Source organism: Sminthopsis crassicaudata, chromosome 2 (assembly GCF_048593235.1).
Source record: "Sminthopsis crassicaudata isolate SCR6 chromosome 2, ASM4859323v1, whole genome shotgun sequence".
NCBI classification, from domain to species: Eukaryota; Metazoa; Chordata; class Mammalia; order Dasyuromorphia; family Dasyuridae; genus Sminthopsis; species Sminthopsis crassicaudata.
The window spans coordinates 596,210,802-596,230,019 of record NC_133618.1 but is presented as its reverse complement, the minus strand read 5'-3'; the positions used below and the strand labels follow the sequence as shown (position 1 = coordinate 596,230,019).

Sequence of the window (19,218 nt, the reverse complement as noted above, 5' to 3'; positions counted from 1 at the left end):
GGTGTATAAAAAATTCTTTAACTTTATTTTTTTATTTTTATTTTTTATTATTATATATTTTTTATAATATTATCCCTTGTATTCATTTTTCCAAATTATCCCCCCTCTCTCTCCACTCCCTCCCCCCGATGATAGGCAATCCCATACATTTTACATGTCTTACAATGTAACCTAGATACAATACATGTGTGTAAATACCATTTTCTTATTGCACAATAAGCATTAGATTCCGAAGGTACATGTAACCTGGACAGACAGATATTAATGCTAACAATTTACATTCACTTCCCAGTGTTTCTTCTCTGGGTGTAGCTACCTCTGTCCATCATTGATCAACTGGGAGTGAGTTGGCTCTTCTTTATGTTGAAGATTTCCACTTCCATCAGAATACATCCTCATACAGTATTGTTGTTGCAGTGTACAGTGATCTTCTGGTTCTATTCATTTCACTCAGCATCAGTTGATGTAAGTCTCTCCAAGCCTCTCTGTATTCTTCCTGCTGGTCATTTCTTACAGAGCAATAATATTCCATAACCTTCATATACCATAATTTACCCAACCATTCTCCAACTGATGGACATCCATTCATCTTCCAGTTTCTAGCCACTACAAAAAGAGCTGCCCCAAACATTTTGGCACATACAGGTCCCTTTCCGCTCTTTAGTATTTCTTTGGGATAGATATAAGCCCAGTAGTAGCACTGCTGGGTCAAAGGGTATGCACAGTTTGATAACTTTTTGGGCATAATTCCAGATTGCTCTCCAGATTGGTTGGATTCTTTCACAACTCCACCAGCAATGTATCAGTGTCCCAGTTTTCCCACATCCCCTCCAACATTCATCATTATTTGTTCCTGTCATCTTAGCCAATCTGATAGGTGTGTAGTGGTATCTCAGAGTTGTCTTAATTTGCATTTCTCTGATCAGTAGTGATTTGGAACACTCTTTCATATGAGTGGAAATAGTTTCAATTTCTTCCTCTGAGAATTGTCTGTTCATATCCTTTGACCATTTATCAATTGGAGAATGGTTTGGTTTCTTATAAATTAGGGTCAGTTCTCTATATATTTTGGAAATGAGACCTTTGTCAGAACCTTTACTTTTAAAAATATTTTCCCAATTTGTTACTTCCCTTCTAATCTTGTTTGCATTAGTATTGTTTGTACAGAAACTTTTTAGTTTGATGTAATCAAAATCTTCTATTTTGTGATCAATAATGATCTCTAGTTCTCCTCTGGTCATAAATTCCTTCCTCCTTCACAGGTCTGAGAGGTAGACTATCCTCTGTTCCTCTAATCTATTTATTATCTCACTCTTTATGCCTAAGTCATGGACCCATTTTGATCTTATCTTGGTATATGGTGTTAAGTGTGGATCCATATCTAATTTCTGCCATATTAATTTCCAGTTTTCCCAACAGTTTTTTCCAAATAATGAATTTTTATCCCTAATGTTGGTATCTTTGGGTTTGTCAAAGATTAGATTGCTATAGATGTACCCTTTTTTGTCCTTTGTATCTAATCTGTTCCACTGATCTACCGGTCTATTTCTTAGCCAATACCAAATGGTTTTGGTGACTGCTGCTATATAATATAGCTTTAGATCAGGTACAGCTAAACCACCTTCATCTGACTTTTTTTTTTCATTAGTTCCCTTGCAATTCTCGACCTTTTATTCTTCCATATGAATTTTGTTGTTATTTTTTCTAGGTCATTAAAATAGTTTTTTGGGAGTCTGATTGGTATAGCACTAAATAAATAGATTAGTTTGGGGAGTATTGTCATCTTTATTATATTCGCTCGGCCTATCCAAGAGCACTGAATGTCTTTCCAATTATTTAAATCTGACTTTATTTTTGTGGCAAGTGTTTTGTAATTTTTCTCTTATAATTCCTGACTTTTCTTTGGTAGATGGATTCCCAAATACTTTATACTCTCAACATTTGTTTGGAATGGAATTTCTCTTTGTATCTCTTGCTGTTGCATTTTGTTAGTGATATATAAAAATGCTGAGGATTTATGTGGATTTAGTTTGTATCCTGCCACTTTGCTGAAATTCTGAATTATTTCTAATAGCTTTTTAGCAGAGTCTTTGGGGTTCTCTAAGTATACCATCATGTCATCTGCAAAAAGTGATAGTTTGATTTCCTCATTTCCTACTCTAATTCCTTGAATCTCTTTCTCGGCTCTTATTGCCGAGGCTAGCGTTTCTAGTACTATATTGAATAGTAATGGTGATAGTGGGCAACCTTGTTTCACTCCTGATCTTACTGGGAAAGGTTGCAGTTTATTTCTATTGCATATTATGCTTACTGACGGTCTTAAATATATGCTCCTGATTATTCTAAGGAATAGTCCATTTATTCCTATACTCTCAAGAGTTTTTAGTAGGAATGGATGTTGGATTTTGTCAAATGCTTTTTCTGCATCTATTGAGATATCATATGGTTCTTATTAATTTGATTATTAATATGGTCAATTATATTAATAGTTTTCCTAATATTAAACCAGCCCTGCATTCCTGGAATAAATCCTACTTGATCATAGTGTATTATCCTGGAGATGATTTTCTGAAGTCTTTTTGCTAATATCTTATTTAAGATTTTGGCATCAATATTCATTAAGGAAATTGGTCTATAATTTTCTTTCTCAGTTTTCGATCGACCTGGTTTAGGTATCAGTACCATGTCTGTGTCATAAAAGGAGTTTGGTAGGACTCCTTCATCCCCTATTTTTTCAAATAATTTATATAACATTGGGGCTAATTGTTCTTTAAATGTTTGGTAGAATTCACATGTGAATCCATCTGGTCCTGGGGATTTTTTCCTGGGGAGTTGATTAATTTAACTTTATTAATATCAAGAAAAAAATATCAACTCACTTGGCAACCAAGAGAATATTAACAACTATTGACCTATATTATTGTTTTACCATTCTACAAAAACTTTGAGGATCATATGTCAAAGATATCATGAATGTTAAGAGTATTAGGGAACAGACAGACTTCACAAGTTCCACTCTGAACCACATATTTATCATTCATCTTCATGGATTTGCCTGAATGGTGTAGAAAATACAAAATTCCATTGTAGTTATTATTGATAATGAAAAGGCTTTTGATTCAGCAGAACAAAATAACATGCTAAATATTCTCTTCCAATAATTATATAGTGTAAACTTCTGAGATTTCTTGAAAGGCATAGTAATAGAAATAACTACTGACTTTCATTTTGATCAAAAACATTGGGCAAAACATAAAACAGGGAGTAGATGTATTCCTATCAAAGATAGTTGATGCTAAGCTTGAGGAAATGTAATCTAGGATTTGAAAAGGGATTCCTTGTGATTGTGAGATTCTCTACACGTTTTTGTTTGTAAATTGTATTGTGCTGCTTTCATCAAGTTTAGGAACACTCCAAAGCTTCCTTAAAGATAATTTGGCCTGGTTGGCTTTACAAGAAAGACTAAGTAGATAAAAAATGTTTAGATTGACTTTTTGTTGCCTTCTTTCACTTAATACTAGGTAGCACTTCAGTACTATACTAGAGGGTCAGTTCAAATAGAGAAATTGCCATCAAAAACATAAGAATTTTGAAAAATGGCACTAAATAGACTGTAAAAAACACTTATTTGCAATATGAAAGTTAAAACAAGATAAAAATGTTGCCTTATTTAATCTCAGCTGCCAGTATATCCATCTTGTACATTAAGTAACTTAAACTTTTTTGTTTCACTGGGTGTAACTGAGAGCACCATATTGATTTTAAGATTACAAATTTTAGTGAGTAAATGAATTTGCAAATAAAGTAATCTGCAAATAATGATCAGCTATGCTTAGTAATCGTTGATACATGAAGTTTTTGTCTTAACTCTTGCAATCAAAATACTAGATAGTTACTCCTTAATTTTTCAACTGTTTGTATGGGATAATTACTAACGAATCATTTATTAAACTTTTTTTCTATTATTTGTAGAAGAATAGATCTGTTCCAAGAAAAATTTGTTTATAGAACTAGATGGTCTGATGCATTTATAAAAGTATGAGACAGTTCTCAGCTGAGGTGTTCAGAGAGGGAGATATATATGGGAGGTTTGGAAGAGCCACTGTAGTAAGGGGGGGGGGATAATAGATTAATTAGGGAGATGTAAAAGGATTATTTAGTATCAATTAAGGCCAAGTTGGGGTTACATCACATTAATTTGTAGTAGACCCAGTCAGGATAGATGTGTGGTTTTTCTCCACCTTCATTTGATAGCATTGTCTATAGGAGCAAAAGGAATGGTGGGAATGATCTAAGGCGAAGCTTAGCAAAGTACAGTTGGCAATATTATAAGAGGACTCAAGAAAAAGTGTGGAGTTGAATTGATTCATCAAGAGGGATTAATATGAGGAAAGGAGAATATATCTAATTCAGGGGAATGACTTGGGAGAGGGGTACTGTTGATGAACTTATATTCTCGTGGGAAAGACAAGTATGTATGAAAAAAACCCCAGCATAAATTCAAATATATATAAAGTACTTAGGGAGGCAAGGCAAAAACAATCAGGGACATTAGGAAAGGCTTCATGAAAATAGTACTTGAATTGTATTTTAAAAGAATAAAAAAAGAACTCTGAGGCAGAGCAAAAGTAGGAAATACATTCTAGGGGATGATCCAGTTAGTGATTTCATCCAAAGAGATCTCAGTAATATACCTTTCCTCTTTCCACTTTATGTTAGAATCTGTAGTTTGTTCATTGCTTAAACTTTGAGATTTTGTTCATATGTATAGGAGGTCATGGGTTTTACTACTTAAAATTCTTTTTTGAATTTTATTCCTGTGAATTGTTGAGTGTCACAATCATTCTTCTCTCTGAAATCTAGACTGTGTAATTTAGGAGATACACAGAAGCAGTCTTAAGCATTCTTTTTAGTTTAAAAATTAAAAAACATTATATTTGGGAAGTCATTAGTTGACTAAGAAAGTTACATCCGATAATGGCATTTGTATTTCCTTTTCTCTATCTTTTCCTTTCTTCCCTGTGTTTTTATATAAATAGTATTTTATTTTTTCAATTACATGTAATGATAGTCTTCCACATTCATTTTTTATAAGATTTTGAATTCTAAAATTTTCTCCCTCCCTTTTTCCTCCTCTCCCCCTAGTCAGGAAGTAATCTGATACAGATTTGTATCTCTTGTTTCAATGGATGACGTTGAGGAAAATATAATCTGTGCCCCATGATCTTCAATTTCTTGGCTGAGGTGTCATGATAGTAGTGTATTTTGATTAATACTATTATGGTGGTGTCCTTTGTGACTCCAGAATTATCAGAAATGGGTGGTTTATCTGTTTTGCTAAGTCTTAGGTGGTTCTCTTTGTCTTGGATTTAAGAAGGGATATCTTTTATTGTTATATACTTAAATTGCTGTCTCAGTGTCTGAATAGGGAAATTATCAATTACTACTAATTCTTCCTCTTACCCTGATCTTTTACCCTGAAAGCTTTTGACTGTCAATCTTAAGAGGACAAATAGCTTTTATTTCTTAGAACTTCAAGATCTCTCCTTTTCAAAAAGAGATCTAAAATTTCCTTTTAAGCTTAAATTTTACAGCTGTCCTTTTCCTTCCTTTTGTCCTCTTTGTAATATTCTCCTACTATCCAACATTGTGAAAAGGGTCAGATCTTTCCTTCTTCATTTCAGATACTTTTTTTTTTCTTGCATTGAATCCTTCCTCATTTTTACCTTAGGAAACTTACATTCTCCCTAACAATTTACAACTTATGACCTTTTACCTACTCCAGGAAGTAGATCAAACTACATGTTGAACACAGCAGAATAAAAATATAAAATAATTAGTGCAAGTTACCACGCACTTTTCCCCATTTTCTGTTGCCTTGAGATTTTTTTTTCAGCCCTTTCCTTTATTGTAGTTTAATCCTAAGCATTTGCCTAAAATTTATTATGGAACTCACACAGTTTCCTTTGTCTGAACTCCAAAGTAAAACCTACCTCCTTTTGACTTCTCCAATCTGTTGATTGTTAACAGTTTGCCTCACTAGCCATTCTGCCAATTTGTATTCTTTAATTGTACTTTATTTTGCTTTTATTTGCCTTTATTTATACTTATTGACGGCTAGGTGGCATAATGGATAAAATGCTAGACATAGAGTTAGGAAGTTGAATTCAAATCTCGATTTAGACACTTGACTAACCTTGTGATCCTTTCCAAGTCACTTGATTTCTTCATCAGCTTCAGTTTTCTTATCTTTAAAATGGGGATAAATAGTAATAGAATCTGTCTTCCAGATTTGGTGTGAGGATGAAATTAGATAAAATTTATCAAGCTCTTTGTAAACTTTATAGTGATGTTAGCTATTATCATTGTTGTCTGTTCCTTTCTTAGTATCTTTGATTCTATCTCATCGGGTTTTATTCTCCTCCTTGATCATCTTTAGTTCTCTTTAATTGTCCTTGATTTTATTTTTCTAGCAATATACAGACCTAATGTGAACCAACTAGTATCTGGTTCTGGGGGATTGTCCTTTAAATTTTTTCCAAATTTCTCCTTACTGAATTCAACCTACCACTGTTTCATTATTTCAAATCTTTCTAAATTACTTACACACTTTTCTTTTCATTAAATTAAGTTTTTTTTTTCCCTTTTCTTCAGCCCGTCTCTTACAGAAACTAGATCAAGAAAATAATTGAAAAATTTAGCATGATAATTTTGGAGTTTCAAGTTTGTCTTCTTTGTTTCTGGGAACATTTTTGTTTTCTTCTGAACATTTTTTAAAAGTTTCATTGATTTTCATATTTTCTTTCTTTTTTTAAAAGTAATATCACTGTTACATCCCCATTGTGTGTGTGAATGGTCTCTTCCTGCCTCCCCCTGTCCCCCCCACCCCCCAACTTCAAACAAAAGCAGTTCTGAGCTATCAGAAGCATAGGTCTGTGTGGCATACCTATGTGCCTTTCTTCTCCTCTTTTCTGTACATTCCTTTGGCTCCCTGTTAAATTACTATCAAATATAAAATCCAGTTTGACTAGTAAGGCTGTTTATAACATGACCCATTCCTACTTTTTTAGTCGTCTTCTTACTCCCTCTCCATAGTGCCTTTCTTCTGAAATTAACCTACCTCCAGTTTATCCTGTTTATTTTGAATGCATATAGATATTTGCATATTGTCTCCCCCATTAGATTGTGAGCTCCTTGAGGACAGGAGCCATTTTTATCTTTATTTGTATCATTGGTGCCTAAGAGTGCCAGGCACATAGTAAATGCTTAATCAGTCAATCTTGTCTTGACTCCAGATTGTTTTTTCCCCCCTAGTTTTGTAATAGTTTGAATGGTATGGCAATGGATTTGCAAATTAATTTAGGTAGTGTCATTTTCATTATATTGATAAAGTCCAACCAGGCATTAGCAGTTAATATTGTTTTAATTATTTAAAAATGTTTTAAGAGTGTGAGTTGTATTTTTATATAAATTATACATAAATTTTTATAAATCCTCTGTGTGTCTTGGTAGATGGATTCTCAGGTATTTTGCATACTTTGTATTTGTTTAGAATGGAACTTTTCATTCTGTCTCTTGCTACAGGATTTGTTGGTGATATACAGAAAAATTGGTGATTTGTATTAATTTATTTTATATCCTGCTTTTGTGAAGATAGGAAGGGTTGCTATTAATTTTTAGTTAAATCCCTGGTGAAGTTAAACCATTATCATCTGATATTTTTTTCCTGTGTCCAAAAATGTATTGTCCTAAATTGTTTTACAGTTTTTATTTCTAGAAGTATATAAAATTATAGAATTGGATTAAGTTTTATTTTATTGCTGATTATCTTATTGGAAAAGCTTTTACTTGTTATGGGTCCACTTGTGCCTGTAATTTTAATTTTTTTTTTTTAAACAGAAATGGGTGTTTAACAAAAGCTTTTTCTGCCTTTAATTATATAATCATATAATTTTTATTGTTTTTTAGACAGCTAGGTGGCGAAGTGGATAGAGTGCTGGACCTGGAGTCAGGAAGACGTGAGTTCAAATCCAGCCTCAGATTTACTAGCTGTATGACCCTGGGCAAGTCACTTAATTTGCCTCAGTTTCCTCATGTGTAAAATGGGGATAATAATAACATTTATGTCCTAGGGTTACTATGATCAAGTGAGTTACATATGTAAAAGCACTTTCTAAACTTTAGATTGGTGTATAAATATGATCTTTTAAAAAAATTAATATATAATGTAATATACTGTTTACACACACACACACACACACACACACACACACACACACACACACACTTTCCCTAATCGTGAATCAGCTCTGAATTCTTGGTCATAGCATATAATATTTAAAATACTCTGTAGTCTCTTTGTTAATATTTTATTTAGTATTTTTTCTGTTGATATTATTTAGGACTATTCTCTATTTTTCTTCTGTTTTTTATCTTATTAATTTGCCAAGATAATTTTTTTTTAATAGAAGAAGTTTATAACCCTTTTTTGCTCTGTTTTAGCAAAAAATTTGACTCAGAAATTTTCTTTGATTATTTGATATAATTCCTTGGTGAAGCTATCAAGTCCCAGGTTTTTTATTTGGGAGCTCATTTTCTTTTTCTGACAGTAAACTAATAATACATAATCTGGGTATTTTGTATTTTTTTAAATGTTCTGCTTTATAGGTATCAATTTTGTTAGCATGTGATTCAGAAAAATTGTTTATAATTTCCTTTTCTCTACATTTTTTGTGAATCCTCTTTTGCTTGTTCATATTAGAAATTTTTTATTGTCATATTAGATAAGTTTTTTATTTCACTAAAATATCTCCATTTGATTTTTAAATGATTTTTTGTTGATAATTTTATTTATTGTTTTGATTTCTTTCTCTGTGTGTATTAATGTGAAGTTTTAAAATTTGTTGCTTTTTCAACTTTTTTTTTTAAAAAAAGTCTATGCTCGGTTCACTGCTCAGTCTTTTCTATTTTGTTATGAAAGTATTTAGAAATATTTATAAATGTGACCCTTAAATCTCACATCCTCCCCAATTCCTTTTTGTTTCCCTTAATATTATATCTTAATTGATTTATTTTTTGAATCAACAATATTTAGGATTAAAGTATTTAGCCTATTTAAGAAAATTATTTTGTAATCAGTAAAGTATGTTTTAATTTTCCTACTTTTCCTAATTTGTTTGACATTGTAACGCCCTCGCACATACCATATTTTATAAATGTTGTCATCCGTAATTAATGAATATGGATAGTCCTTTCTGTTCCTATTTAATGATTAGGCAAGATCCCCTGTGAGAATTTTATTCACATCTAACCTCTGTCTTATTTTTTGCTAGATTTGGTTTAGTCTGAAAGGTGATCATTGATATCTTCAACTTTTATAGTTCTTCTGTTTCTCCATGTAATTCAATTAATTTTTTTTTTGACATAATTAGATCCTGTACTATTTGGTGTCTATATGTTGTATTGTCCTATTTATACTTTTGTAGTTAATGTGTACAGTATATTGTTTTCTTGGCTCTGCTTGCTTCACTCTACATTTGTTCATCTACATTTTTCATGCTTTCTTACAACCCAGTAATATTCCATTATATTTATGTTCTATGATTTGTGTGGCCTTTTTCCAGCATCAGCACTCCCTTGATTCCTTTTTTCTTTAAAAAAAAAAAAAAATTCCCAGTTATGATCTATGCTTCAAAGTTTAAAAAGTTTGTTCTTGGGGCTGTTCTCTTCCTCACTTTCCTCTCTCTTAAATGCCTCTTTCTTTCCTCTCTATTCCTACATATTTCTCTGTTGTATTTTTTTTACACAAACTTCATTTATCTATCTATCTATCTATCTATCTATCTATCTATCTATCTATCTATCTATCTATGCCCTTTGTCTGGTCCAATAAGGCTTCACCTTATCCCCCATGTTTTTGTATACTCTTCTTAGGCCCTCCAATTATTTGTACTAATGGATTTCTTTTCCTAATGTAATTCTTTTTCCTTCCTTTTCTTTCCTCTTAAAATCATTAAAAAGAAAAAAAAAATGAAAATTGCCCCTAGACCTTGTGTGTTGGTCTTTATTAACTACCTCTTTGACCCAGAGTTCTAAAAGTGTACTTGTCTTCTCTCCCATCATGTAAACGATCAACTTTAGTCCCTTCTGTTTTCTCAGAAGTTGCCCCTTTTGGTTTTTCTTTATTCTTGTATTTGTTTTTGAGATTATGCTCTCTCCTGTAAGGTAAATTTTTCATGGTTGTAAGCAAAAAGTTTACAAGTTAAAAACTGGGGATATTAAAAGAGGCAAAGGATGCTTCAGTTCCTGGTTTGAGATTTGGGGCTAAGATCAGATTCCACTTCATACTACTATCTCCCCAACACACTTTTAATTGTAATAATCAGACTTGTTTATTCTTGTCCCCATAACTAATGATGATGCTTCTTACAAGACCCTCTTCAGGCTTCCTGAGCTAGCTTAGATGGTGTAGTGGATAGAGCCTTGGGCTTGGAATCAGAAAGGCCTGAGCTCAAATAGGGTGTCAGACACTGCACCAGTTCTGTGATCCTTGGCAAGTCACTTAACCTCTCTTTAACTCAGTTTACTCCTTTGTAATATGACGAAAATAATGGCATGTACCTTATAAGAGTTTTTTTTTTAAAGAATTAAATGAAATAATAATTTGTAAAGCATATAATAGTACAGTGCTTGTTACATAGTAGGCCCTATTTAATGTAGTAATAATGCCTATAATTTAATTAGTTATATTATCACATTATCAATAATTATTATTACTGTTCTTACTTTTTGTATAGACTGCATTGAATGGAAGAGTAAACTATTGTTAGTCTTTGGGAATCTTAATCATTAGAGAGAGAGAGATGTATGTGTATATATGTATGTGTGTGTGTATATATATGTGTGTGTATGTGTATATATATGTATATACATACATATATATATGTGTGTGTGTGTATGTATGTATGTATGTATGTATCAAGGAACTGGGCTTGTTTTTAGGTATTTTTTAGAATTAAAGAATGTTAGCGGGGCAGCTAGGTGGTGCAGTGGATAGAGCACCAACCCTGAAGTCAGGAGGAACCAAGTTCAAATCTGGTCTCACATACTTAACACTTCCTAGCTGTGTGACCCTGGGCAAGTCACTTAACCCCAGCTTCCGGGGGTGGGGTGGGGGGAAGAATGTTAGCATGGGAAAGGATTTCAAAGACCATTTCAGCTCATCTTTATATGTTTTATAAATGCAGAAACAAAAGCATGTTTGTTTCTTTAGCTTTAATTTGATTACTTCTTAAGCTCCTTCACTTATTATTGGAAGACATTCTGTTCTTACAGTTTTTTGAAGATTGCTAAATAGTTTTTAGTTAGAAATTGTTAACCTTTGTTTTTTTCTTTTTATTTATTTTTTTCAATTTCAGTATGTAAACTTAATATATTCTGTTTAAGAGTAGGTTTTTTTTTTTAAGTTGTAACAAGCCAATTCCATTTTCTTTTTATTCTTTTGTTTTTACATCATTGTTATTTTTTGTTTAATATATTTTTCCTCACCAAGACTATTATGTATTATAATATGGAATTAAGAAGAGAAAACAAAGAAGTTCAGTAGAACTAACAAATAGTTAATTCTTAGTATGTTTGATATTCCACATCCATAATCCTCTGAAGTTGGGAAGTAGAGGGTTCAAGCTTATTTTTATTATAGTGTTTGATTTCTATTTTAATTGTTCTTTCTGTTTAAATTATATTGATATATTTAGTGTTCTTGGTTCTATTCACTTTATTTCAGTTCATAGAAGTTTTTGCATTCATTATTTTTTTCTGACATTGGAATATTCCTTCATGTTTGCATTTCATCACAATTTGTTTAGTTTCAGTTGATGGCATCTATTTTGTTTTTAGTTCTTTGCTACTATAAAAATGATTCTTTGAATATTTTATTGTCCATTAGACTTAAGTTTTGCTTGTTTAATATGTTTAAGAATAGGATTTTTGGGCCATTTTAGTTGCTTATAATTCCCATGTGCTTCTAGAATAGATGGATAAATTCATAGCGCCACTAGTAGTGTATTAATGTTCCTATCTTTCAGTAATTCTTCCCACTTAGATTCTTACTTGTTGTTTTTGCTAATTTTCTGGAATTTAAGTAAAACTTCAGAGTTACTCTTACAAACAAAATTATTACATTTAGGAGGAATAAAAATCTTATATTCTTTGGAGAGTGATTTCTTCATATCTTTTGTTTGTCTACTGGGGAATAACTTTTTGTCTTCCATACATCTTTGTTATCAGGTGCTTATGAAATCCTTATGCAACCCCCCCCCTAATATTTTCTTTAATTCTGGTTGCATTGAGTTTTGTTATTGTAAAATTTTACTTAAATAAAATTTATCTTATTTGTTTAGTACTTAATACCTTTTGAAGTGCTTTTATATAATCTCACTTGATTCATGTAACTGTCTTGTGAGTCAGAGAAGTACAAAGGATGTGCCTTGACCCATATCATACAACTAATAAGTGAAGGAGACAGGATTGCAATTAGTTAATTCTCAGAAAGAGACTGTGGTATTGTAGTGAAAACCTAGACCTGGGTTTTGAATACCACTTCAGATAGCTGTGTGATTGCCCAGAGTTTTTTTGAACCACATTTCCTCATCTGTAAAAGAAAAATAAAAGCATCTTCTTCATAGCTTTGTTAGGAGAATTAATTGAAATAATTATGAAAAGTACTTAGCACAATCTTAGGGTGTTATATAAATATGAGATGTTATATTTTCTTACTACTATAAAGAATGTAAGGTTTCTTTATGAAGGAGATTAATGAGAAAAAAGATATTTGGGTTCTTTGACCAAATAAAGAAAATAATATATATTCTACTTTATATAGCTGATCTCACTTTGTGTGAATGTTTTGTGGCTGAATGGACTAAAGAGGAAAGGGCCTTTGGTGAGCCTCCAAATCAGGTGGCATCAACTTGGCATTGCTATTCTTTCCGTCTGTTTATTTATAAAATAATGACAAATGCCATTTCTTCAAAGTAACCTAATGAGTTAGAAAGGGAGGTAAGGAAATGATTCTCATTCTTATAGTAATAAGGACATTGAGATTCAGGTGAAATATCTTTGTACCAGAGTGGCATAGCTAGTGTCAGATGTTAAGACTGCCCGAGCTTCTTAGAGAACTTTATGAAAATGTATATGTATTTGGATTATATTTAAAGAAAATGTAAAATGCAAGGTGGCATTGGTGTTATTTCACAGGGTAGGCTTATGACTTGGGATTTCATATCGTATGGAGTCTTCTCAAACTTGTTCACATTTGACTTTCTGTCCTGCGTTGGGCAAGATGAGCTGCTGAAGATAGTATTGCAATTCAGTAATAATTGAACTTTTAAGCATATTTTATTTAAACATTAATAAATGTTTTTGATTAGGAAGAAGTCAAATTTTCAATGAACCTTTTTAAACATGATATATATGTTTAAAGTCTCTTAACTGAACTATATAATTTGTCACAGATTTAGTAGTAGAGAGTTTTCTAACTTTTGTTCTAATGTTTATAATCTTCAAAACTAAAGTTTCACTTCATTCAGCTATCAAGTTTCAGTACTATTTTGCCTTTGTTACTTTACAAATCATGGTAAGAGGTCAGCTTATATCTATAATCTTAATGCTTTTTTCATCTAGGTTTTTACTTACTATCTGGGCCAGAAAAAAGATCACATTTTTTTATTGCTTCCTACAGGCCAGCCCTCCAGAACTCTATATTGAAAGATTTAACTTAGCACTTGGACAATATATGGGAGCATTGCAGAGCATTGTGCCTCTTTTCATATATATGGTAAGTTTAGGCATTTAAAAAAAATAAAGGACCCTGACAAAAAAATATAAATGAGAACCATAATCTGATCAGTGAGAGGAGTACCCTTCCCTTTGAGATATTTGTGGTGTTTTCTCTCTTCCCCCCCCCCCCCATTTTGAAATTGCTAATATAACAACTTTAGAATTTAGAACAAACCACTTGATAATCAGTTAACAACTCTTGAATATCCTTAAAAATCCTGATTTATTTTATTTTATTTTTTTTAAGAAGCTTGTAGTCTAGTTAAGGAGATGAGATTTGTAGATTAACAAATGATACCAGACAGCAAACGCTAAGTATCAAGTGAGGGGTATAATATCAATTGCTGTAAAGTAAGGAAAATTTATATATTGTTCCAGTCCCATTGATTGATGGGCCATAGTTACAATCTTTTTCTTGGTTATATTTTGTAGTGTTGGGACCTTGTTCATTGAAGTGGCATTGTCAACATGATTTGGGCAGCAAAATACTTTAATTAACTAACAACTTAGGCAGATAAAAAATGTATATATGCCACATGTACAATATAACTTTTAAAGAGCTTTAGAAGATATGTGACCAATTTACAGCTATTATTGATTTAGTGAATGTTTTTATGAGTTATGGTTGTCAACGTCATGAATTTGTTTTCAGATTAAATAAAATACACAAACAAATGCTTGCAATTTAAGCAAAAAATGGTGGCTCATAGAGCTTTGTTAATAGAATGTTAGACAAATTAGTATTGTCTTTCATTTATGAGAAGTTGAGTCAAATTTTTAAAAAGTTCTCTTTTTTCAGACTAAAAAAATATATTTATTCATTCCTGTTAAGGATATGGCAATAACTGTTTTCTATGTGAATGATTGGAGAGTAGTTACCTCTTAGTGGAGTGTCAGCTTTGGGGAGAAAAGGTATAGCACCTATATGTTGTTAAGGGTTTGTTGGCACCTCATTTAGGAAAATTAGTTATTTTAGGATATAGTTAATATTTTTGTGTTTTTTCCTTTTTTAAACAGTGATACTAATAGCTTTTTATTTTTCAAAATACATGCAAAGATAGTTTTCGACATTCACTTTTTTTTTTTATTATAGCTTTTTATTTACAAGATATATACATGGGTAATTTTTCAGCATTTCAAAACCTTTTGTTCCAATTTTTTCCCCTCCTCCTCACCCCCTACCCCAGATGGCAGGTAGAACTAATACATGTTAAATATGTTAAAAGTATATGTTAAATACAATGTATGTATACATGGGATATAGTTAATGTTGACAGAGTAATAATACCCTCTTTTTTTATAGGTTTTTTTTTAAATTATTATAGCTTTTTATTTATAAGATATATGCATGGGTAATTTTATAGCACTGACAATTGCCAAGCTTTTTGTTCCAATTTTTCCTCTCCTTCCCCCCACCCTCCTCTCCCAGATGGCAGGTAGAACAATACATGTTACATAGGTTAAAGTATAAATTAAATACAATATATATATAAACATGTCAAAACAGTTAGTAATATCCTCTTGATAAGGAAATACTTTTATTTCCATAAATTAAAACTCGTGATCTCTTGTGTTTTCACCATAGAGAGGGCATATCAGAAATAGATTATAGGGCTAGAGGGTATTTCTGGGTGAGAGAGTTAGGAGTGAATAGATATTATAATTTAATTTCGAACTCTGTTATATACATAAATGATAATACTAGGAATTAAGAAAATAATGTGATAACTTACAGCTTTAAGATCTGTCTGTGATCCAAGAGCATACAAGTAATGTCTTGCTTTTTAAAAATGTGAATTGAAGTTTTATATTTATTGTTTTTATTTTGATGAAAGAAGGCTTAGTGTCTGTTTGTCTCAGGGTATGTTATATAAATACTTCATTATACTTATTATTTCATTGATAATGTGTAATTCTTCCAATGTTGCAAATTTCAACTCTTCTGGCCTTCTGAAACTGAATGATTCTTGTCCATATCTTCATGTAAAATTTCAATACAGTGGAAGGGGATGTTCATCCACAGTCTTGAGGGCTATCTTTTTGACCACTTAGTATTTTATGAGTGTTCCAATGAAGCTCATGGCCTGACTCTTGGCTGTCCCTTGCAAATCTTGATAATGACTGAAACAATCCTTTTTCTAGTCATATCTCTTTAATATTTTCTATAGTGCTTTTTGCATAGAGAACCTAATATTGTAAACACTTAAGTTATTCTACAGAATATAATTAGGAACACTTTTTTGTTAGGGCATAAACTTCAATAATTTTATAACTTTTCTGTTAAAATCAGAATATTGTATTCCTACTAATGAGTAGTGACATCAAAGTTTATTGCCTTGAAAATTAAAATTTTAATTGTATAATAACCCAGAAGTGAAAACAAATCATATATTGAAGTGTTTTCCTCTGGAAATTCTATAAACAAAATGATTTCATTTCTTATTGTTAACACACATTAATATCACGGATAACTTGTTTAACTTGAAAGGATGAAAATGCTCATACAACTAAATAATTCTTTTCCTGAAATATTTATTGGAACAACAATAAGATTTTTCTTAATATGATTAATTTGGAAATGCTTCATATAATTCCATATGTATAACTTAGATCTGATTGCTTATTGTAATAGGGAAGGTGGAAGAGGAGGAGAGAGGAAAGATAGAATTTAGACCTCAAAACTTTAAATGAAAATGTTCAAAAATTAGGGAAAAATATTTCTGTTAATTTAATTCTAAAAATCAACCCTAAACTTTGCTTCATCAACTTTATATTTCTGGAAATGATTATTCCATAACATATATGGTAACTTGTTCTATCATTCTCAATTTATGGGCATCCTGTCAGATTACTATTCTTTGCTACTTCAGAAAGAATTGTCAGTATTTTTGTACATTTTTTATAATTTGTTTTGCTTAGTATTCAATTGTTCCCTTCATTTACCTTTCTTCTAAATCTCCTATCTTCTCCCTTTTCTCTCCTGTTTTCTTGTTGAATAAAATGTATTTTTGTGCTGTATATATATGAGTAAACATTTGCATGTAAGTTATGTATTCTTTCTCCTTTTGATCAGTTCACATAAGAGTGAAGTTCAGGAGTTAGACGTTTCCCTATTCCCTCCTCATTTGTATAGATAATCTACTTGCACATACTGATTATGTGAGATGATTTTTTATAACCTTCCTTTTTCTCCCCAGTGTAGTCCTCTTCACCTTTTTTGTTATTCCTTTCTTAATATCAAGACAAAACAGAATCACTTTTAGGTCTTGTTTAATTGGACTTTCTATCTGAGATCAGATGATGATAAGGTTCAGGTGATATACATGCCCCCATATTTGAATATAAGCAGTTTATCATTATTCATTCATGTTACCTTTTTAAAACCACTGTAATTTTAAGTGTTCCCAATACTTTTTTAAAAATTTTATTTAGAATTTTTTTTCACAGTATATATGCATGAGTAATTTTTTTTTATAATATTATCCCTTGTATTCATTTTTCCAAATTATCCCCCCTCTCCCTCCACTCCCTCCCCCCCCCCCCCCCCCCCCCGATGACAGGCAATCCCATACATTTTACATGTGTTACAATAAAACCTAGATACAATATATGTGTGTAAATACCATTTTCTTGTTGCACATTAAGTATTAGATTCCGAAGGTATAAGTAACCTGGGTAGATAGACAGTAGTGCTAATAATTTACATTCACTTCCCAGTATTCCATCTCTGGGTGTACCACTATAATTTTAAATAGAGAAAGATGTGTATGTGGGTTTGATTTATTTAACATATTTTAGAGAATTATATAATTTAGAGCAGAAAAGGATATTATAGTTGATCTGTTTTAACTCCATTTTATAGGTGAGACAGTGAAAGCCTAGAGAAAGAAACTGCCTCAGCTAAGTTGGTAGCTAGAATTTGAACCTGTGTTTTATAGACATAAAATTCTAAAAGTCGAGTTTTTTCTAAATCTTTCTGCCTTCTATATATTCAGTAGTAAGATACTTTTTACTGGTGTTTGTATAGTTTAAGGTAGCTGAGCCTCTAAGTTATGAATAAACATAGAATGGACATGGACAGTATGTAATATTTTGTCCTTTTATTAATGAAACTTACTAACAGGTGTATATTCTGATATATTCTGATATTCTGATAACATTAGTTAATTAATTAATGATTCAGTATTCTTTTAGAGTCAGTCAGTAAACACTTACTAAGTACTTACTGTGTTACTATGTACTATGCACTGTACTAAGTGTTGGGGATAAAAGAAAGGTAAAAGGCTGTCCCTGATTTTAAGAAGCTCATAGTCTAATGAGGGAGGCAGAATGGAAACACTTTATGTATAAGCAATCTCTATACAGGAAAAATGGGAAATGATCAATAAGAAGAATTGGAAAAGGCTTTCTATAGAAGATAGGATCTTATCTATGATTTAAAGGAAGCTAGGAGGAAGAAATGAGGAGGGAGAGAATTCTAGGCAAAGAAACAGGAAGAATAGTGTTACAGATCCAGAGAGGAGAGACCATCAAGAAGAAGAGGGTGTTTGATAGTGTTAAAGGCTGAAGAAAGATCAAGAATGATGAAAATTTAGAAAAAGCCACCAGATTTGGCCGTTAAGAGATCGTTAGTAAATTGGGAAAAGGTGATTTAAATGAAGTGATGAGATCAGAAGCCAGACTGTAGAGAAGATTATTGGGAGCAGAACTAGTGATGGCACCTCTATTGCAAACAGCCTTCTTGGTCACAAAAAGGAAGAGACAACATAAAGAACAGTAGCTCATTGAGAAGGATGGATCAAATAAGAGTTTTTTGAGAATGGGGGAAACAAATGTTTGTAGGCAATGGGAAAGCAGCCACTAAAAAGGAAAAGATTGAAGATGAAAGACATTGGTATTGAGAGGGCAGTCTTTTTTCTCACTATCTTTTAAAAATTTTTTTCTTTCCTTTTTAAAAAAGTTTAAACAAAGAAATACAAAGCACAGTGAAACAAGACAAAAGAGACCATTGTCATGTGCCTAACAGAATATAAGGGAGGATTCAAAATACATAACAAGAAATACCAGTTCCAGAAAGTGTATATATTAGTAAAAGAAATTATATTCATGAGTGCCCATCTTTTCTTTACTTCTTTGTTTGTAAATTATTCATTTATTCTCTTCTACTCACTGTATTTACTTTATTCTTTTTCCCCCTTTCACCCCACCTTCCAACAGGTTATAGTTAAGAAAGGAAATAGTTAAATATACATATGTAGATATATACGTATAACTCCATGCATGCTGGCGCACCTGCCTTGCTATTACTTAAATTCCATGGACCTCTGCTTTGTCTTCTGCCTTGACCCTTTGCTTCCCTGTTTATCTATTCCTCCTTTT

The 19,218-nt window shown here is 31.8% G+C and overlaps 1 protein-coding gene across 3 annotated transcripts in view; it reads left to right on the top strand.

Annotated features, from left to right (window-relative positions):
* CACUL1 (CDK2 associated cullin domain 1) overlaps nt 1-19,218 on the top strand; it is an 84,854-nt gene that overhangs the window by 36,023 nt on the left and 29,613 nt on the right. For 2 of the 3 annotated variants that reach the window (XM_074295726.1, XM_074295725.1), the window contains one exon: nt 13,742-13,837. The exons of the other annotated variant lie outside the window; for it this stretch is intronic. In XM_074295726.1, the coding sequence (XP_074151827.1) occupies nt 13,742-13,837 (96 nt within the window). The remainder of the gene's footprint in view (nt 1-13,741; nt 13,838-19,218) is intronic. 3 annotated transcript variants of the gene reach the window in all.